Source organism: Hipposideros armiger, unplaced genomic scaffold, assembly GCF_001890085.2.
Source record: "Hipposideros armiger isolate ML-2016 unplaced genomic scaffold, ASM189008v1 scaffold_295, whole genome shotgun sequence".
Classification (NCBI taxonomy): Eukaryota; Metazoa; Chordata; class Mammalia; order Chiroptera; family Hipposideridae; genus Hipposideros; species Hipposideros armiger.
This window is the reverse complement of record NW_017731645.1, coordinates 1,243,418-1,266,236: the sequence shown is the minus strand read 5'-3', so window position 1 is coordinate 1,266,236 and position 22,819 is coordinate 1,243,418. Positions and strand designations below refer to the sequence as shown.

The 22,819-nt window shown below is 47.3% G+C and overlaps 1 protein-coding gene across 4 annotated transcripts in view; it reads right to left on the bottom strand.

The window, feature by feature from the left end:
- The window catches only part of UBE3C (ubiquitin protein ligase E3C), a 91,152-nt gene that overhangs the window by 5,145 nt on the left and 63,188 nt on the right, over nt 1-22,819 (bottom strand). For all 4 annotated transcript variants that reach the window (XM_019659097.1, XM_019659098.1, XM_019659099.1 and 1 more), the window contains exons 19-22: nt 11,021-11,233; nt 6,153-6,341; nt 6,008-6,074; nt 699-829 (exon numbers count right to left, since the gene is read on the bottom strand). In XM_019659097.1, coding sequence (XP_019514642.1) covers nt 699-829; nt 6,008-6,074; nt 6,153-6,341; nt 11,021-11,233 — 600 coding nt within the window. The remainder of the gene's footprint in view (nt 1-698; nt 830-6,007; nt 6,075-6,152; nt 6,342-11,020; nt 11,234-22,819) is intronic.

Here is a 22,819-nt window from a genome sequence, read left to right as displayed (position 1 = left end):
TTTAAAATAATTTCAAGGTAAAAAGTTAAAGAAAACAATACCTCATGTATAAACTCGTTGTTCAAAGGTTGTTGGAGTAACAAGCTCATCTAACTTGTCGTTATTCTGTATCACAAACACCACTGTGTGTATCTTTAAACTATTAAAGCTGCTTTATTTTAATTTACAACGAGTAAGGGGAACACTATCCTTCAACCAATTTTAATCGCTAAAAATATTACGTGAAATGATATAAGATCAACATTGCTGAACAGGAAGGCGAGGCGATAAAATGAATGACAGCGGGCCACCAGCAGCTCACCTCTCCCCACACACACTCTGTCACATTCCGAACCTGCTTTCTGCTCAGCTCGGCAGTATAATGGTCTAAGATGGTGACAGAAGGGGACACTGGGGACTGAGGGAGTCAGCAGGACAGACCGCAGACCCGCTTTCAGGCCACTCCCGCACACGTGAGAGATGGAAGCAGCACCGTGTCAGGGCACACACATTGGAAGCGTCACCTCCCTGACCCAGCGAAATACTTGCTTACCGTGGCTAAACATAGAGTTAAAATCACCACCGGGTTCCAAAGCACCCCACTGTAACCTGACCCCCCGGAAACAGCGGTGCCACGTACTTCACGTGACCCCACCTGGCAGCCTGCTGCCTTTCTTCCTACAGGTGGGTTTTCAAGGACATGGCCCGAAGTCGTGTACCTTAAACCCCAGGAGCGGGGGCCGGGAGCAGCTGGTGACAAACTTGAGCAGCTTCCGCTTCTCTTCATCCGTGAACCCTTCCACGACGCGCCAGAAGACTTTGATAACAGGATGGTCGGCGGAATAGCCTCCTGTGACACAACGAGCATGCTTTAGTGAAAACAAGCTCCCTGAAGTGGGACGTGTCAAGGCTCAGACAGCGGGCGGCTTGTTCCTATCAGGCCCCTCACGGCGTTGGGCGGGGTCCACGTCTACAGAGCACCCCTTGTGCAGCTCCTGGGGTGAAGGCCAAGTACAGAGGCACCTGAGCACCCACAGCCGGAATGGGGGACGCCCTGCGGTTACAAGGCGACCGGGCAGGAAACGACGCTGCAAAGGGGTCTGAGTTTTAAGAGCTCTGCGGGGAGTTAAAGTCAACCCCTGTTGAGCAGCAGACCCTAAGGAACAGGACATCCATGAGGGTCACACATGTAAACGTGGGAGACGTGGGACTGTTCTCTCAGACAGCTGGTTACTTTGTCAGTGTGATCTCAGTGTCTAGTTTGCTTCATCGCCTGTCTGTCCTTCTGACGTGAGGTACAGACCATGGCTGACAACCAACACAGCACACGATTAGACCACTGTTCTCAAGTGTAATGTCTGCTACGTACAGCTTTTCATCTAGTTAAGTGCTTCCTAAAACTGAAATAATCGCTATATATTGTTCCCTCATTGTTAATATACTACAGAAATAACATCAATAAAATATCTTAAGTGCATTAATTGGCACCAAAATGAATATGATAATATTTTAAACCTATTTACTGGAATAGCTAAGATCATTAAAGGTAGAAGCTTTCAGTGCAGATAGGGGAATGCAAACACCCCGAGACAATTTCTTGGCAGAGGCGAGACAGGATTGATTTCATTTTCTTAAACTTATGACTTGAAGGTGGGGACAATGTGACCTTAGGTATTATTTGCCTTTACACAAACATTAGAGTTCAAGTTTAGAGCAATATGAATTAACTACAGAAAGGGGGGATACGCACACGTTTTTAGACATTTAATATGCACCCATATAAATGGTTTGAGTGAATTTAGAGTGTCTGCAGCTGTCACCAGTCCACTTCTGTCCACCCACAGACAGCCACGCCCGGGTCTGTTTCTGGAATGTGCTTCTGCAGACACCCACCTAAACGAAGCCACACTCGTGAGCTGCGTGACTTCCCCACAGCCCATCTCCAAAGCCTTTTCAGTTACCTTGGAAGAAAGCTGGGGGAATAGCGTTGAACACAGGAGAGTCTAGGTCGGTTTCATGTTTTTAAATAACATAAAATTCACAATTTAAGCATTGCTTTTTCCAACCAACTCTGTCACCCCAACAGAAGCTTTAAGTCCCACTCACTGCCCCGCCCTGCTCGTCTGCTCTCAGCGTCTAGGGCTCTGTCTGTCCAGGTATTTCATGTAAATGGGATCATACGATGTATGTCCTTGTGTGTGTGCCTGGCTTATTTCTCTTAGCATAATGTTTTCAATATTCATGCATGTTGTAACATGTACTTGAACTTCTTTTCAACACTTAATATCCCCTGTATGTACAGGCCACATTTCGTTTATCCGTTCACTATAGACGGACGTTGGGTCACTTCTACCTCTTGGCTGCATAAACATGGGTGTGCAAGCGTCTGTTCCAGTCCCTGCTTCCAACCCCTCCCCTTTGGCTGTGTGCCCAGGAGTACAACTGCTGGTCACACGGCAATTCCATGCTTAGCATTTTGGGGAGCTACCCAACTATTTTCCACAGTGCCTATTTTACACCCCACTAGCAATGCACGAAGGCTCCAATTTCTCCATGTCCGCAGCAACACGTTTTGTTTTCTGCGCGCGTGCGTGTATATGTGTGCGTGCGTATGAGTGACAGCCCCTAAAGGATGTCATGTGCGTTCCGCTGTGGTTTGGGTCTGCATTTCCCTAGTGATTAGTGATGTTGAGCTCACTGGCTATTTGCACGTCTTCTTGGAGTAATGTCTATTGAAGCCCTTGCCCATGTTGGAGCAGGGTTGTCTTTTTGTTGTTGTTTGAAGAGCTCTTTGTGTATTCTGGGTACCAGACCCTATCAGTCAGGATTCCCAGTGCTGCCTCCCATACTACAGGCTCTTTTCACTTCCCTCACAATGTCTTGATGCACCAATGCTGATGAAGCACGGTTTATTTTTTCTTTCATTAGTTGTGCTTTTGATGCCACATCTAAGAACCCATTGCCAAATCCAAGGCCATGGAGCTTTAGTTCTCCTAAGGGTTTTATGGCTTTCGCTCTTATATTATGGTTGTTGATCCACTCCGAGTTAATTTTTTGTATGTGGTGTGAAGTATGGGTACAACCCTTCTCTTACGAAAATTCAGTTATTCTACAGTTAACTTCTTAATAACTGTAAACTTTCCCCGAGGCTCTACCATTTTACATTCCCACCAGCCAGAGGGTTCCAATTTCTCTGCATATTCACTAGCTCTTGGTATTGTCTATCTTTTTTATTACAGTCATTCTAGTGGGTGTGTAGTTTGCATTAGGATTTAATTTCCATTTCCCTAGGATTAATGGTGTTAAATATCATGTGCTTATTTGCTTACTGACCATTTATATGTATCTTCTTAAGTGAAACATTTTTTTGCTCACGTTTTTAAATTCAGTTGTTTGTTTATTAGAGTTTCAAGAGTCTTTTATACATTTTGGACACAGTCCATTATCAGATATATCACTTTAAGATATTTTTTCCCAATCTGTGACTTGTCTTTTCATTTTCTTTTTTATTTTATTTTATTTTATTTATTTATTTTTTTAGCTGAGCCATCCTACCACCTGTTGGCAGCTCAGCTCGGGCCAGGAATTGAACCGGCGACCCTGTTGCTCAGAGCTCACACTCTTGAGCGAGCTCTTAACCAACTGAGCCACTTGGCCGGCCCTGTCTTTTCATTTTCTTAATGGTACCTTTTGACGTACAAAGGCTTTAATTTTGACAAAGTCCAGTTTTCCATCAATATCTTTTTTCTGGCTCACGCTTTTGGTACACAACCAAAAACTCTGCCTAATCCAAAAGTCATCAAGACTTTCTCCCATATGTTATTTTAGAAGTTTTATGGCTTCAGCTTTTACCTATAGCCTGTGATCCTGGGTGTTCATTTTTGCATATGGTGTGAGGTAAAGTCTACACTCATCTTTTCCACGTGGATCTTGTCCCAGGCACCACTGAACTGTTAAAAATTCAGTGACCGTGATAAAGGATTTGTTCCTGAACTCCCAGTTATAGTCCACTGACCAATACAACACCCTGTGCCAATGCCACAGTGTCTTGCTCACCGTAGCTTTACAGTAAGTTCTAAATCCAAGTCAACCTCCTTTAACTCTGTTCTACAAAACTGTTTTGGCTATTTTAGGTCCTTTACATTTTCCATATACATTTTAATATCAACCTGTTGATTTCGCCAAAAAAGCCTGCTGGGATTATGATAGGGATTGTATTATATTTGTAGATTAATTTAGAGACAATTACATCTTAATAATACTAAGTCTTCCAATCCATGAACATGGGCTGTCTCTCTATTATTTAGGTCTTCTGTAATCTCTCTCAGTGACGTTTGGCAGTTTACAAGTTTTGCACTTAGCTACATTTGCTTTTTTTTTTAAAGATTTTTATTGGGGAATTGGGGGGATGGGAACAGCGCTGGGGAATTGGGGGAAGGGGAACAGACAAGTTGCTGTTGTTTTGTTCTTCAATCTAGTTGTGGAGGATGTTGCTTCACTGGCCCAAGTTGGCACCATCATTGCGCTCTTCTCTGGCGAGGCAGATCAGTCGCTGGCTTCTGGACGGCCGCTCACTGCGGCTGCTGGCCGCTCACGCTGGCTGCTGGCTACATACGGTAGCCCATGGCAACCCACTGCCACAGGGAGTGCAGCCTACGCCGTCGCCGGCGACTCATGGCAGCCCAGCTCCAGGTTGAGCTGTCGTTCAGCATCTTAGCTGTGGAGGGCAGTGTCACTGGCCCTCATATGTGGGATCCGAACCGGGGCCCTCTGGCATCCCAAGCGAGTTCTTAACCATCGCGCCACTCGGCCGGCCCTACATTTGCTTTTTGATGCTACTATAAATAAAATTTTTAATTAATTACATTCTTTAATTGTATATAGAAATAGAATTGGTTTCTTTATATTGATCCTTGTTGCAACCTACTAAAATTGTTTATTAGATCTACTATTCTGTCATGTCATCTATGAAGTTTTATTTCTTTCACCTTTCTTTTCCAAGCCAGATGTTTTTCCCCTTCCTGCCTGCCTGCCTGTACTATCACCTATAGAAACCCCAGCACATATTGAATACAAACTGCAAAAGCAAGTATCTTTGCCTTAGGCGGAGAGCATTTAGGCGTCCACCATTTGGCGAGGTGGGCTGTAGGTTTCTCACAGATGTCCCGTACCAGGTGGAGGAAGTCCCCTTCTAGTCACAGTTTCTTGAGTTTTTAATCCTGAGTGGGTAGGAGGCGCTTAGATGTGCAAAGCTGCAATGGCCTTTTCCTTTTGCCTCTATTGGGATGACCACGTTGGTTTGGTCCTTATAGTACCAAACACTGTTGAGTTACACGAGCACATTTTCAGATGTTAAATCTACCTTATAGTCATGGGACAAACACTCCTTCGTTTAATCATTTTTATGTGTTGCTGGATTCAGTTTGCTAACATTTTGAGGATTTTTGCATCTATGTTCATGAGGGATATTAATCGGTAACTTCTTTTTCTTGTATCACTGTTGTCTGCCTTTGATATCAGGCCAACACTGAGTTTTGAGAAGCAGATCAGCCATAGCTGGGAGTCTTACACAGATTATGCTTTTATGACTTCAAGTTATCCTTAAAAAAATATGCACTTCAAAATATTTAGAACAAAGAGAAAAGTACAATGAAGAAAAATCACCTGTAATTTCATTAATTGTAAATGACCACTATCATTTTATAAACCTGAAATAAATTTAAAGTTTTTTTTGGTTTTAAAAAGTAAATTATCCACAGTGTATAACACTCAGATAATAAAGAAGGGGTGGGGAGGAGTAGGAAAGGGGGGGGTTAGGGAGGGGAGAAAAGCGGAAGGTGGGGAGGGGCGGATCAGATGGACATCAGGACAGGAGGACATTCACTGTGGACCTCGTTATGCAGTCTGGGTTTCAAACCCACATGGTTAAAAATGTGTTACCTATACAAGAACGTCTATGAACAATTACTGTGGAAACAGGCCCATCGATACCAGCTTCGGGAATAACTAACTGGTAGTGATAACATACCTGAGTAGTTTGTAAAGGATTTCAGGTCCTCCAGACTTATGGGAACTTGTGCACCAGAAATTAACACCTGAAAGAGAAGTTCAGTCCATGAGAGTGGAGGCAGAGCTACAGCAAGACTCTCGGGTGGGGCGGGCAGACAGCCAACCTGGATCTCCTGCTGGTCGAACATCCGCAGCCACTCCAGGCTGACCACGTTGGCCAGGCCCTGCCGGAAGGCCAGGCAGTGCTGCCGGATCTGCCGGTTCAGCCTGTAGTCCGCCACCAAGTGGATGTATGCGATGCGGTTGGCGCTGGTGACAGGGATGTCCTTCCCACCGAACTTCAGTTCCACCACCTGTGAATATGAAAAGGCGGGTCTTCAGGTTCTCCAAGTATGACTGCAGGGTAAACAGAAGCGAGAAGGAACTGGTGCTGTTGTGAGACAAGCCCCTGCGTGGACAGCACGCGCAGCACACACGTGGCCCTGCACACTTGAATGTGCCCGAATGGGCCACGGCTCGGCATCTCCCTCTGCCTGGAAGAGCAGTGGCCACCTCTGCTTTCTCCGAAGTACTACGCAATGACGCCACCACATGAAATCATGGCGCTTCCATGAAAGAAAACCAGGAATCACAGTGGGCGGAGATGTGGACGAAACGGTCAGCATGCGTCAGAGGGAGTCATATGGGAGAAAACGCAGCTTAAGGGATTATGGCTGAAGGAAAACCAACACTCACATTTGCATGCACAGCAGTGCCCAAGGCTCTTTGTGTTTCCGTGACAGTGCCACTACTGCAAACTACTTTACTGTGACTGACAGGGCAGTGGGGATCATCAGCGGTGACTGGCCAGTCCACGCCTGTGTATCCAGTCATTATATGACCACACTCAGACCCTGCAGGGCCCGGGCTGGGTTAGAACCAGCCCTGCGGACAAGGCCAGTGTATCCGAGGGCAAGCACTGCAGTCCCAGAGGCACGACTCTGGTTCCCGCTCCTCTCTGACGTGTGGCCACACACACGTTATGTCCCCAGCCTCTTTTGTCAGTAGTAAACCAGTGACATCTGCTTTGCTTACCTGGACTTGTGACTAGGTAAGCTTCCATAAACAAGCTGACTGACAAAACGCCACAGACAACTCTAAGCATCTAAGCTAACATACAGGAGTGTGCTTTTTAAACTCCTGTTTCCTAGTACTTAAGTAGAGAGAGGCACTCATGATGCATTTGAATGAAGCAATCTAGGCCCAGGGTAAAGACATATGAAATTAACACAAACTAAGTGAGCACAGACTTTCCAGGGTGACTAAGTTAGTAGGGACTGCTGCTCATGGAAACCGAGTGACATCCTGGGGCAGACTTCATGTGCCTACCACGCAGGCGGCAAACATTTTGGGGCTCTCAGGTTGTGGATGACCGGAAGACTATTAATAGCCCCCATGTGATTTTCTTCGGAGCCCTCACTTGTTCTGGCAGCTGTTACATTCTGAGAATAACAGACCACACCAGCCCCACTGGGCAGCAGCTTCCCCCATTTTCCCCATTTTACAAAAAGGCTATCCTAAAATCTGCTCGTGAACTTCCCTTAAGTCACGCTAAGTCTGATGGCTACATGGCCACCTCACGTTATGAAAGTCATTTGCCTTTACCACACTGCTTCTTTCAATTCTACACTTTCCAGATGACATCTCGCTCTAATTCACATTCTCACTGTCTCAGAAAGGGCTCCGAACCCCGTCCCGTCTGGAGGGGCCATGTGGCTCTCCACTGACAGGCAGTCTGTTCCCTGGCCTGGCTGGTGCTGTTTCCATGTATAACACAGTGCCCTGTCCCTTACGTGGATTAATGCAAGTAATAAATGATGATGTACTGTGTGGTGTGGGAGACCAGGGGCCCAGGAAGCCATCAGTCAAAGGACTCTCAAAACCCCACCTGCCTAATTAGACAGCACCGACACTTCCAGTGCTATTAGGGCGGTTACACTGCGGTTGTTTCAACTCCTAAACTACATACATAGGGTTAAAATCATGTCACACTGTCCCAGGAGGTCGGTTTTCAGGGCATATTTACACCTTTAAACAGGTACTAGAGCAAGAGCGATGCTCCCAGCCACTTGGGAAAGTCCACAGATTATGAAACAACAGAAGACATAGGCCTCCCCTTGGGCTGCCCTTCACACACCGGCCTTCCTCCCATCTGCACAGACGGCATCTATCCTCCCAGCAACTTCCATCCCTTCTGAAGATGAGGAAGTCGTCTTTGACTGGCCCAAGGTCACACAGCAAAGCAGCAACAGCAGGACTTTAAGCAAAGTCTAATGACTCAAGTTCAATGCTTTTCTACATAACAGATGGTTATTTATGGGTCCATCTTAAACCCTGAGCATTTCCTCAAGGGAGATGTGGATATAAATTAGTAGTCTAAAATTTCATGTTCTTTTTTTAAGCAGGCTAACAAACAGCCATATTGATCACCCTGAAGAAACAAATTTGAGAGCAAAACCATTATTTTAAAAGGGAAGATTAATGAACATAACCCACCAACATAATGAAGTATTTGCATATTACAGACCTTTAAGTCATGGTATTTTATAAACTTAAAGTTGTACAGAGGACCACGGTTCTACTTCCATTTCTACAGAAATCTGTAAGCTCTCCCCCCAAATTAGTTGCTTTACCAGTGACTTTCTTAAATTTCCCAACCGGACTCTTTGGTATAATTATTTGTGCGCATTATCATCTGTAACCTCTTTCCTCAGGGCGTTCCTCTGACCCATTGGAACACCTTCCCTGCACTTTTCCTTTTAACCGATTCCAGTATTATCAGTGGCGCTCTAATGGAACCGGTGCCCAGGCGACATCTCACTATCACCATTTATTTTAGAAGGAAAAGTGGGCAATGCCCCATTAGCAAAGCCTGCACAGGTCTTTATGACCTGACCGTTCCAGGCCTCCATTCCGTTCTGAAATCACACCGCCAGATGTAGTGAGGCAGTAGCACAGCTGTGAATGCCCGAAATTTCCTTCAGAACAAACCTCATCTCTCAAAGAACAGCTAACTTTGCACTTGAAGCTTCAGCTCTATGGTATGGAAGAAAAAGCTGAAATAAAAGCGACCACAGAAGCTGCAACTAAATAAAACAGAGTTCTGGGTTCCTTAGTCTTACTTTTTATCTTACAGCATCGATATCTGTTCTCAAAAGTGCCTAGATATGACCAAGTGCTGGGAGAGTTGGAAGCCTGACTCAGTATCATTTCCCTTATTCCTATTTGGGATTTCATCCATTTAAATCTACTTCTGAAATAGGGAGCTTCAAAGGCTAAGAAACAGACAGAAAAGTCAGTATCACAAAGATGATCATTAAAAAAGTATCCAGAGAGTTTAGACACTAGGCTCTATAAGCTGTGTGTGCCTTTTATTTTAGTTTTGAAGACATCGCTGCCATGTAGAAACCATGGAACAGTCCTGCAGGCTGGGGAGCGCATCAGGAAAGCAAGCTCCATCTCTTCGTTTTCCTGAAGAGCTCTCAGCATCACAGCACAGCACTGCGGGGGGAGCGGGGGGAACGGAGAGAGGAGAAAACAGACAGCGAGTGTTGGGAGGATGTGGAAAAAGCGCCTGTCGTGCACTGTTGAGCTGGTGGGCGTGTACAATGGCGCAGCCACCAGGAAAACAGTGGGCGGCCCTCAGATGAACAGAACTGCCACACGAGCCAACAGTTCCACTTCGTGGCATTATTCATGAGCTGAAACAACTCTGCTGTGCACTGACAGACGAATGAATAAACCAATGTGACACATACATGCAATGGAATATTACTCAGTCTGGAAAAGGAATAAATTCTGACACAGGCTACAACGTGGATGGACCCTGAGAACTTCATGCTCAGTGAAATGAACCAGCCACAAAAGGACATATGAGTGTATGAGTCCACTCATGTGAGGGCCTAGAGTCGTCAGGTTCATGGTGACAGAAGGTAGAGTGGTAGGTGCCGGGGCTGCGGAGGGGGATGGGGAGTTGGTATAACAACGTCCTGCCTGACCCTACCCCGCCCCACCCCAGACTCACATAAAATCTACTCAGCAAATGCCAGGTGTTGTCAACCCACCGTAAGCCGTGTGTGTGTGTTGTACATCAATGTTCACAGCAGTGTTATTCAGAGGAGCCCCAAACATCCATCAGCGGATAAAACGTGGCACATCCACACGACGCCATCATTTGGCCAGAAAAGGAAATGAAGCACCGACCCAGCCACAGTAAGAGAAAGAAGCCAGTCACCAAGGCCACACACTGTGAGGATCCCAGGACGGAAACCGTTCAGACAGAAAGCCGGCAGTCTTGCCTAGACTGGGGGTGGGAGGGACCTGCCAAGGGGCACAGTCTCTCTGAGGCGACAAGATGTCCTAAACACAGGTGTCAGTGATGGGGGCACGGCTCCGTGGACGTACTAAACTGCACTGGTTATCTGGTGCATGAACTGTAGCTCAAGAAAGCTGTTATTTAAAAAATTAGTTTGAGTCTCTAATATATGCTTTTTAAAAATAAAGGATAAAAATATTAAGAGCAACTAGACGTATAATGAAGATCAGAAAAAATATCCCAGCAACCAGCATTACAGCCGTGAGGTGCAGTGAGTGGGCGAGCACCCAGGGAGCATAACTACCCAGGGCTGCTATCGGAACTGGAACCATGAGCGAGACAGAACAAGGCTTTACTAACTGGCGTTTCCCAGGCCAGGTTGGCTGCAGAACCACCCATCGCCAAGGGAGGAGCCCACAGCAGAGGGGGCGGAGCCTATCACGACAGGGCAGAGCCCATTGCTGAGGGGGCGGAGCTGTGCGTGCCAGGCTGTGCACCTGAGGTGGGCTAAGTGTTCCAGACTCCTACAACTCCCCACCTCTGACCGTCAGCCACTGTGACTCTTCTAAGTAAAATGTGCAAAAGCTCAAACAATATGAAGCAGATGATTCTAACAAAAGGAAACACAGGTGTGTGAGCCGCCCCCACGAAGTGGAAGGAAGCTGGCTATCGGCTCACCTGTGCCTCCCCAAGCTCGTTGTTCACCACGGTGAAGTTCAGGCCCAGCTCCTCCACGTCACCTTCGTAGCTCTTGAGAAACAGCAAATTCTTGTACACTTCGGGATCTAAGGAAGCGAGGTGATGGATGTCCACATCGGCGCTGGTCCCCAGCAGCTTGGACAGGAAGAAGCCAGCAAAGGGCAGCTCCACCAGCATGTTCTCATAGAGGGCCTGAAAGGAGAGAGGGACCGGGGTCAGCGCCTCACAGGATCGTCATGCTTCCTGATAGGAAATGTCTGTGCAAACCGAAACCTAGCAGCCCTACGACAGTGGACGCTCTCTCTCCATAAAACGGAGAGTATGGTGGGCGCTAGCACTTGGTGAGCATTTACCATGTGCCAAAGTTAAGTATTCAGTTCATGCATTCAGCATGTTGAAAACTCTAGAACAGACGACCGAAGAGCTTCAGGGCTGAAATTACAGACTGTTGACACCGGTGGGGATGTTACGGAGCTGCACCCTCCGCGTAGAGAGGTTGGTAAGCATTTTCTGCAAAGGGCTCTGCAGGTGCATCCGTTTCCCAGGCTGCTGAGACGAAGCAGCACAGACTGAACGGCACAAAGCAGTAAATGGGGTCTGTCTCCCAGGTCTGGAGGCTGGAAGTCCGAAATCAGGTGTCTCAGGGCCGAGCTCTCTGAAGGCTCAGGGGGAGGGTCCCTCCTCGCCTGTCCAGCCTCTGGTGTTGCCGGCATCCTCGGTGGAGCTGGACTGGCAGCCACATCCCTCCCGTCGGCCCCTGCATGGCTGTCTTGCCCTCGTGTCTGCATCGCCCTCTCCTCTCTCATAAGGACGCCAGTGACTGGATGTGGGGACCTATTCTAACCCATCTGCGCGTGGCGACACCTGTAGACTCTTATTTCCAAACAAGGTCACGTTCACAGGCACGGGGTGTTAGGGCTCGAGCATCTTTCAGCCCACGACAGCAAGCCATACGGCTTCGGTCACCCCACTCTGCTTTGGCTGCACAAAGGGAGTGCAGTGTGTGGCGTGTGAGGGCAGCTGAGCAACAAGTGGCATTTCATGTAATTTCCAACTTAAGAAATATTACTGTTCTTTAAGATTTGTTTTTTCCACCAGCCAATGCAAAAAGCATTCTTAGCATACTGCCCACACAAAAACAGGTGGCAGGCTGGGTCTGGCCCCGAGGCTGGGTCTGGCCCCCAGGCTGAGGTCCGCCAGACCCCATTCTAAAATGAAGCCGGGCGTGCAAACTCAGAGACTTGCCCAGATATTATGAGTTAGGAGGTGGCAAGACTGATACCAAAACCCAGATTCCTGAGGCCCAGACCAATGTCGTCACCCCAAGTTACTGCCTCCTTCATGTCTAATGACCTTTGCATGTAAAGTATAATTTACATATAGTAAGAGAAAGTGTACAACTTACAAGCACAGCTTGAATTATTGTACTTTATAAATGTGTAATGACCTGTCAGATCAAGATAAGAACATTTAGACCCTCCACAAACTCAGGAGTTCCCTCAGCCCCTTCAGGCAACACCCCCACCAACCCCCACTGTTACCACTATCGGACGTTTTGCCAGTTCTAGCCCTTCATAAACGGGATTCTACAGTATGTCTTCTTTTGTATGTCTTCTCACAACATAATGTCTTTGAGATTCATCTAGGTTACTGTTTGTTCTTACTTTACCGCTGTGTAATAAATACCTTTACGTATTCACCTGGTAATGGACACATGGGTTGTTTTCAGCTTGGGGCTAAGGTAACTACAGCTGCTATGACGTCATGTGCTCGCCGTTCTGTGGATCTCTGCTCTCGTTTCTCGTTAGTGACACTTAAGATCTGTTGACTGTGGAAGTACCGGGTCACCCGGCTGTTTTCCAAAATTCAGTGATTTTGCCACCAAGACCCACAATGCAGCTCCCCAATGATTAGCACGCACAGCCTTTTTCGTTTTAGAGTTTTGGTTGGTGCAACAGGGTGTCACTGTGGTTCTGATTTGCGTCTCCCTGCTGCCCAGTGGTCCTGGGTGGGGTACACCGGTGTAGCTGGGTATTACTGTACCGACTGCAGAGATGCTCTAGCGTGAGGAGGGGGAGGCAAGTCTGGAAGCTCCCAGCATCGCCCTGTGCCTGAGGCTATAAGAGGCACCGGGTCAGCACACACTGCAGACCTTCCAGACGGATTCTGATTTTATTCTAATAGGGCTGACCTGGGTGTCAGAACCAACGTTCCCTGTCAGAAATGTGCCCCTGAAAATCAGTTCCCATACCGAGTGCTTGCTTTGCTTGCTCGGTGCTGGGCGTCGTGCTATGCCCTGGGCACTGGCTCCCTCACCTCCACCTGGCCCACGTGCAAAACCTCCCGACGGTGAGGTTTGCGTGACTCTTATCAGGGAGTCAGGGGCAACCTGGGTTTCCTCCACAAAGGCCTTTTATTGAGACCTGTATTTACCAGGATCCTCTGCGATGCTCCCCACCTTCCCAGATGCGAGGAGAAGTGGTGTCACCCCCCCCCACACACACACACACACGTGGTAAACGGATGGCTGGAGGCACATGTTTCTGTCTGGGGGCAGCCTGTGACCCGGCTTGAGAGAGACAGGGGGTGAGGGATGGACGAACTACTGCAACGAGCTCTGCCGTGTGAGGTGCGGCGTGATACATTCAGGCTTCTCTACGCCACTGACGTAAGACCCAGGCGCCATTCCTACACATGGAAGACCCAACCAAAACCAAATTTACCTAAGGGGCCATCATCCAGCCACGAAGCTCTAACTACTTCAGCATCACTCCCAGGAGGCTGCTCACCCGACCACATCTGCCCACACCACGTGGAACGAGTGTCCCATGAGACAGGTGCGTAGGAATCAACTAACACAGCAGCCGGAACGCGGCTCCTCTCACCTTCCGGCAAAGGCGGCATGTTCAGCCGGCACCACTGCTCACCTTGGTTCAGCAAACCCTTTCCTTCGTCATAGCTTCTAGCACGCTTACAGTATTTAACCAACTGTTCCCCATAAAATCACAATCCTTAAACAAATACCAAATTTACACATTTGGGAGTCTTTCCCTTTCCTCCCCAAACCAGAGAACGCTCAGACACCCCTTCAGACCTACACTGCAAAGTTTCACCCACTAATACGACTGGAGGAAACCAGGAAGGCGACCGTGGCGGAGGCGCTCAGGTGACAGCAGTCCACCGTGCTCTCCACAGTACCCCCGAGAATGCAGGGAGCCAAGGCGTATGTCCCTGTGCTTTTATTTCTGATCTGGAGACTAACGATTTCCCAAATGATTCTGAAAAGATAGCAAAAAGGACTTCTTAACGAGAGATTGAATAATAAAATGGGACCAGCACTTAAGTTACCTCCCGGTGACGTAAAGAAAGCTGTTTTGGAAGGCCGGTTTGCGTGGAGTTGGGAATGGCCAGCACTGCTACCCGGGCACTTATCAGGCCCATTACTCCTGAATAAATGATGGCTTCAGAGCCCAGGAGAACGCGCTGCAGAGACGGCAAGATTGATTCCAGGTGTTGAGGAAAAGCCTCATTTGTACAGTGGACTTTAAAGTAAACTGGGGTGTAAATCACTTGATGTTCAATATGGAAGGTCATTGTTTGCCATTTCTGCATTAGTAACAATAAAACAGTGAGATTCGTTAAATAGATCACAGCTACCTGAATTTTAAACAGAAATCCCACTGTGACTCATAAAATGCAAATGCATAGGTATAATTTTTTAAGTAAGGCAGCTTTAAACCTTCAGAGCGTTTAATATACAAGCACTAATAAATGATGGCACTAAAAACTATGGCTGCATCAGCTAAATGGATTATAAATTAAATTTCCATAATGTATGCAACCGAGATACAAATGTAAGCATAAATCAAGGTATTTTCTAAACACAGGTTAATTATACAACTTCAAAAACTGCCTATTTTTTATGCAAAATAATCCACTTAGCGTTTTTCACACTAGCCTTAATTTGCAGCCAGCTGCACCACTCATTCCTAGAAGCGTCTCAATAACTTGTCACGAAAAGTAGCCATAGGTATATGGCAAAAACCTGTAACAGATTTTTCAACTGTCTGTCTTTTATGAGTGTTTATAGCCAGAAATTGTGCCAACATGATGTGAAATAAAAAGGATTAATTAGAGTAGAAGCCCTTTAATGGAAGTGAGCGCAGTGGCCGTGCAATTACTGCGAGTTGTGGGCTCTCAGGAGCACAAATGCCGCCCACACCACAGGCCATTTCTGTTCGCTGCCCAGTCACTTCAGTAATTTACTACATTAAGAATCAATAAAAAAATAACGCTTTCCAAATGCATCTTTATCAATCTTTAGGCGGCTCTAAAGTGAACAGTTATAACTTCATCTAAAAACTATATCAGGTGTCCTCTTTCAAAGCCACTCTACTGAGAAGCAGATGATAACTAATTATTTCAGACCTCGCTAGCGAGCACTGCAGTTGAAGGAAGCACGCTGACAGTGATACGCTGTTTAACTTCAGAGCTGGGCCTCACAGTGAATACCCGAGAGCTGACAATGTGGTCTGACCGGGACCACCACCGATTCCTATGCCTGGAAGCTCCTGAGGGCAGAAAACACACCTCCATCGTTTAGCCTACGTGCTGCTGAAGCGAGCGCCATACCTCATCTTTAATGCATGAGTCGCCACAAAGCACATGGCGCCTGAGCATCTAACAGACACTTAGGAAGTGCCAGCTCCATGCTGGGAAACCACACCACCCACTGGAATTCTGCTCCATGGATTCGTTTGCAAAGAAAACATTTATTCTCTTTTGGGACATTTCAGGGTATACAAAAGTACGTACACGTCACACCCTACGCCTGCGCCCTCCACACTGCTCACTCCTCTAACCCCGTCTGCATGGTCCCGTGTCCTCCACACGGGGACCTGCATTTCGTGTGCGCCCACACCACCCAGGACCCCAGGCAGCTCCTGTGCACAGGCGAGGTCCTCCATCCTCCTCCCCCACACGACAAAACGCCCGGCTCACTCCGGCATCTTGCAGTGTCTCCCTAAACATGGACGGAGCTGACAAGGACACTGTGCGTCCATGATTCAGCACATATCCACTGGAAGGACAGAGCAGGGTGCGGTGCTCCGGTATGTCAGGAAAAGGCGCCACTGGGAACGCTGAGGTCGCAGCCCAGGGCCCAGCCCCCACGCATGCCGCCTCCCCTGAACTGCTGGTGAGGCCACCCCCAGCTCTGCAGGGGCGCCATCCACTTGTCCATGGCAGGGGGTCATGTGCCCTTATGTGTGACAGCTTTCTTTTTCAATATTTCTTTCACGAAAATCTGTAGGGGTGATGGGGTGGTGGAGGCTCCGGTTCACTTCTCACAGCCTGTTCTCCTTGTTGGGTATCCAGGAATCAGCCCGCAATGCGAGCATAATGCCGACCAGCGGAGCTGACCTTCACACCTGTCTTCTGCTGGCTCCATGGCTCCCAGTTCAGGCTCCATAAGGGAGAGTGGTCTCCTGCTCCTCCCACTCTGCCCACCAAAAATTTCCTGACTATAAAGGACTCACATCTTCATGGCCAAAAGGGTTCACCAAAGTGACCATCACTACCCTCCAGGACCGACGGCTCCAATGTCCAACAACAGGACAGTTTTGTCTGCTCTTGAACTTATGTCAATGGCAGCCTGCAGAACACCATTTCTGGCCCCCCCGCCCCGGCCCCCGGCGTCAGGCCTGTGTCCCCCACCCACACTGCAGGGAAAGTGCAGTCTGCTCACTCAAGTTCACACGACTGCCCCACAATTTACCGGTCCGCTGAGCTTGTGACGGGCACCTGGGGTGTCCCTGGCATGGGGCGATACGTATGGCGTTGCTGTAAACGTGCTTCCCCACATGGCCTGGGAACACACGTGCCTACTTCTGTTGGGATACGCCGAGACACGACACAGAACATCGTAAAAAACTTCTGGAAGACATTGCTCCCGTTGTTTTTAGCCCATCTGCTGAGGCTTGTACCCGCGCCCCCCGCCCCCACACACACATTGCTAAGTGACAGTCACCTCTCCGTCCTTAGCTGTCTGACCTGTGCATGGCATCCAACACTCCTCGTCTCTCCTCTCCCCTCACAGCTGCTTCTCCTGAACTTCCCCAGCTGACATCCTCCTCTGAGCTCCGCGTGCAAGGACAGCCGGGACTCAGGTCTGCAGTCCTTCTTTTTCGTTAGCCGCACTCACTGCCTGGGAGACAGCAGCCGGTGTCACCACCTTAGGTACAACGTGAACGCTGACGTCTCAGCCCAGACCTGACCCCTCATCAAGTGCCACCTCAGTTCTCTATGTGAATGTCTGACAGGCAGCTCGGAGTGAAGCAGCAGCAAACATCTCAGCAGCACCCCCAAATCTGCCCCTCCTGGTTCTCACAACAAAGTCCATGCAGTCCTCTCGCACCCCAATACCCACTTGTCTGCAAATCCTCTTGGCCCGGACTACTTCTCTCCAGCACTACCTCCCTCGCAGGACAGAGACACCATGCTCACTCAACCCAAATGCCAGGGACCCTCCACCGGTCTCCTGCTCGAGTCCGTGCTGCCACCTACGCGGTTCACACCACCAGAGGCACCCAGGAGACCTGTTAACCATCGTGCAGACCCCACACATCGCTGCTAGGGCCCCTTTGGCTGGAACCAGGACCCCCCGGCCTGGTGTGATGAGAATCAGATGAAGAGCCTCATTTCCACTGACCTTGTTATGAATGAGTCTGAGAGTTCAAAACAAGCTCTAATAAAAGAGAAGCTTTGCCATCTAAGGACCAAGGAAACTTAAATTACTAGTATTCACCTCCATCTACAGATTTAAAGCCCCAGCAAATTCAGTGAGCATTTTATAAAAGGACTCTAATGATATAGAAGAATAAATTTTCCCAACTCTCAAAAATCTCAGGATAAACTGTTAACTGCCAATATTACACTGTATAATATATTAAGGGCACACTGAATTCTACTAAAATACAAAATTATAAACTATGCTGACACTTCACAATCTGCTAATTAAAAGTTTGAAATATATGACCAAGATATTATCAAATAATCTGATTTATAGGCATTCTGTTCCAATTAAATCAATATTGTAAAGCAAGGGAAAAAAAGAGCCATTTTCAAATAGAATTCAAATATGATAAAAGATTTCCTTCAATAAATATTCTGAACTTAATTGGCTTAAATGGACCTAGGTGCTTCTATCTGTAAAAAAAAGTTCAAGATGACATTACCACATCCTTGAGCTGTTTATTTATTCCCTGTCCGAAGCCTGATTTACAGGCGATAAAATGCAATCACGACCCACACCAGAAGCAGGAATCATCTGCTAATGGAACTTTTAATTGAGAAGTGACCAGTGACACGGAGTAATTCTTCCTACGTAGGACGCTCCTGAGGACCTCTCTGCACTTCATCACAGTAAACAATCACTAACATATGCATTAGGGAAAATTTAAATACATTATGACCCAATAAATATCATAATCAATCAATATACAATTTCTTCTCGTAAAGATTTAGTGTTCAGATACCACACTATTAGTGCTACACTATTACACTCACTTAGACCCGGACAATTTTTAACATGATGGTACAAAGTTTAACCATTTGTAATCAAATGCTAATCAGCTGTGCTTCAGAAACTAGCGTTCCCTCAGGAATTTCCACGCAGAACATTAGAAAAGTCTTCAGTGTGGACCTGAGCTAACAACCACCGTCCCGTCCCACAACCCTAGCTTTTTTACTGGACTTCTCTAGACGTCATTATTTTGAAGTGCTTTACTGAGATACAAATTACATGAACTTCATTGTTGCGGGAAAGGCTCAGAATCCTCGTCCCTGGAACCTGGTTTACAGAGATGCATATTCCCACATAGACGAGCAAGAGAGAGCCATTGTCCCCCGGAGCCCGCACAATGTTCCATCGAGTCAGCCTCGGGATGGCCGCCGGTATGAGCAGGAGGCCACCGACTGGGCGATGGCTGACCCTCAACACACTTACACAACTGTTAGCCAGCTGGAAGCTTCCGTGAACCCATGTCATCCAGCTGCCTCATCTCCCTAGCAATTAGCATTCGACAATGAACACATCCAGGAAGGAAAAAGAGTGTAAAATTTTAATAAGATTTAGTTCATGCAAATAAAATGACTCTGTCTGTTACTGCACCACATTTAGGGAAGATTCAGGCTAATCTAGCAAAATACAAGCTCACTTTTATTAATATTTTTAAGTGTATTATTATTGATTTAGCAAGTTTTTGGGCTCGTCTTACTGGAAAGAACTATGGCACATCAAATTTCAAAGCTTTTCATGTAATGAGTCATGAAACTTACATCCTCCAGAGGGAGATGAGGCTGAGCCACAAGGGACCACTGACAGGACAGGATGTTACCTCACTGAGATGACACCCAGCAGCACACCGCTCCAGGTGGGAGAGAGGTGTTGTGTCTTCAAATGAATTAAAGTGTGAAAACGACCTCTTTGAAACTTACGCTAGGGAACCTATCATCAGGTCAGTGTCTGAAACCTGTCACAGCAATGATAAGGCGAGCCTAAAGAAACACACATACTGTGATAATGACGAGGTCAAGTCAGAGCCTATTACAAAGGCTGAAGAACACTGAAGATCTACATTGTCAAAGCAGCAACGTTTAGAATCTGAGCAGATAATAATAACTGAGTCTACACCGATACCTCTCAAAGATACACAAATAAAGGGGCACAATTTTTATACCCAGGACACACCGATTACCACCAGCACCCTGCTGCTTGGGGTAGGCCTGGAGTTCCTTGCCATTTTTCATTCACACACACACACACTACTACTGCTACTACTACTACTACTACTACTACTACTACTACTACTACTACTACTACAAATTGCAGTGATGAAAACAGGGCTGCACTGGCGTTAAGGGCAGACACAGAGGTCAAGGGGATAGCACTGAGGGCTCAGAAATAAACCGTTACATTTACGACCAACTGGATCTCAACAAGGGTGACAGGACAGTCTTTCCACCAGTGGTGCTGGGACAACTCGACGTCCACATGCAGAAGAATAGAGGGGAGCTCCTAACTCACCATTTACAAAAAATAACTCAAAATGGATCAAAGACCTAAATGCAGGAGCTAACACTACCAAACGCTTAGACAAACATACAAGTGTAAATCTCTGTGACCTTGATTAGGTGATGTTTCTTGATAAGACACAAAATAAATTAGAATTCATCTAAATGAAAAACTTTTATACTTTCAAAGGACACCATCAAGACAGTGAAAGACAACCCACAGAACAGGAGAGATTAGCTAACCACATATCTGATAAGGGACTTGAAACTAGAATCTATAAGACTTAACAAAAGATAAACAATTCAGTTTAAGAAATGGACAGTGGACATGACTAGACGTTTCTCCACAGGCGACATGAAGCACACAAAAAGGTACTCAGCATCATCAGTCATCAGGGTGCTGCAAATTCAAACACACAGACGCCACCTCACACCCACGAGGATGGTTAAAACAGAAAAGCCAATCCTAAGTGTTGGCAGAATGTGAAGAAACTGGAGTTCTCCCACATTGCTGGGGGACAGGAAAAGCCTGCAGACACTTTGATTGAGTGCGCCCACGTGACCCTGCGCTTCCACTCCCAGGTATCTACTTCTCTTGGCAAACACATGTCCACACAAAAACTTGCATGAGTGTTCACTATTCCATCGCCAAAAGGTGTGGATACCCAAATGTCCATCAATGGGTGAATGGACAAACAAGGAAATATCATTCACCTATGAAAAGAAACGGCTCATCTGTTCTTTGCTGTGCCTTCCCAGTATCCTGCACCATCCCTCGTATCTGGTTCATCATGGACCTTTCACCTGCACAAAGCTCCCCTGTCTTTGAAAACAGGTCAACCCACCTACCCATTCTTTTCTAGAACTTGTTCTTTTCCTAAGGGTCCCCTCTCCTTCCCTTCACAGCCCCACCTTCTGAAAAGGCCGCCGACACTTCTTGCCATGTTTATCCTGCCAAGTCCTCTTCCTCATGCCGAGGGCACTCATTCTATCACACCACTTCACTAACACCACGACAAGGACATCCCATGTCCAGCCACTGATGAATGGGTAAATAGATGGGGTCATCAGATAGGGCCTATTACTTGGCAATAAAAAAGAATTACTGACGTCACAACGTGGGTGCTCCTTGAAAAACGTGGAGTGACAGAAGCCAGTCACAAAAGGCCATATATCGATAGGAAATGCCCAGAATAGGATGCCCTACCTAGACAAGACGTAGGTGAGCACTGGCCTAGGGTTTGGGGGAGGGCAAGGAGCAGTAACCGTTAACAGGCATTTGAATGTGGTGATGGTCGCACAACTCTGTGAATATACTCAACCAGCTGAAATGGGTGAACAGCATAGTATGTGAGTTATATCTCAAAAAAGCTGTTATAAGAAAAATCCAAGGAAACAGAAACTTGCTGATAAAGCCAGTGATCGTTTTCAGTGCTCAGCCTCCTTGCACTTACAGCATGACACTGTGTAAGCAGGGCCACCCATCCCTCAGGACCTAGACTCCTGTCCTTCCTTTCAAATCCATTCCCCTCATGGAAACCACCGTGTTTCCATAAAAGTGTCAGTAAGTCTGTCATCTCAGCAGCCGTTTGCCAAACACAAAGGTTTTCCACAACCCACAGGGTGAAGTCCAAACTTTCCCCCTGGAATCCAGGGCCCTTTTTCGATCTGCTGGGCTGAGCTGTACAGCAGGGTCGGCAAACTCGTGCTCGACAGGCCCTGCAAACGCCAGGCACCCTTGGCTCCGCCATGGAGGGCAAGCCACCACACACAGGCTACCCGTGACCAGGCCTCGCTGCATTCCAGTGAAACCTTTGTGAAAAACAACAAAATACAGGTGGGTGACCCTGGCCGGAGGCTGTAGTCTGCTGCCCTCCGTTCCAGTGTCTGTCACCTCCGATGGCACCTCTGCCTTGCAGATGCCACACTGATTACAATCCTCGTGTTGCAATCCATCTGTCTCTAAAAATGCGTTGGACAGTAAATACTAAATAATGGGCATTTCTATTCCACTGTTTTAAACAGAGGAAATAAAAATGTATTCCTAGACCATCCAAAAACCGTAACGAATTTCCCCCAAAGACCATGAAAAACGTTTACCTCTCCATGCAACAATACACCAAGGGTTCTTGGATAACATCAACTGTGAACTTACATAATAATATCTTATTAGTGCATATGATGTGTGACTATGCAATGACACTGTCCAGATCCAGTTGGCAGTCACATCTCTCCTCTACACGCAAGAAACATTCCCATTAATGAAAACCACCGAGGAAGACGCCTTCTGAACCGGCCCCGGGTGCCTGGCAGGAGCCGATGCCAGGAGCCAGGCAGGGTATCAATGGCGAGGGGGACAAGGCAAGCCAGCAGGGAACCCCAAGACTTGACCTCAGCGCGTGTTCTCCTTCCACCTCGACATGCAAGATATAACAACAGGCTTCTGACTCAGACAGCAAATTCGGGGTGAATTTTCTCACTGTCATTACAGTGAGTACTCAGTGGTGAGAGTGTGAATATTGGGGAGTCCTCGCACACTCCCCCAAACACAGCACGCTCTCTCTCTCATATGGTCACGATTAGTGAAATGAATTCATTCATTCAAAGAAAAACCAGGAGGGCCGGCCGAGTGGCGCGATGGTTAAGAACTCGCTTGGGATGCCAGAGGGCCCCGGTTCGGATCCCACATATGAGGGCCAGTGACAC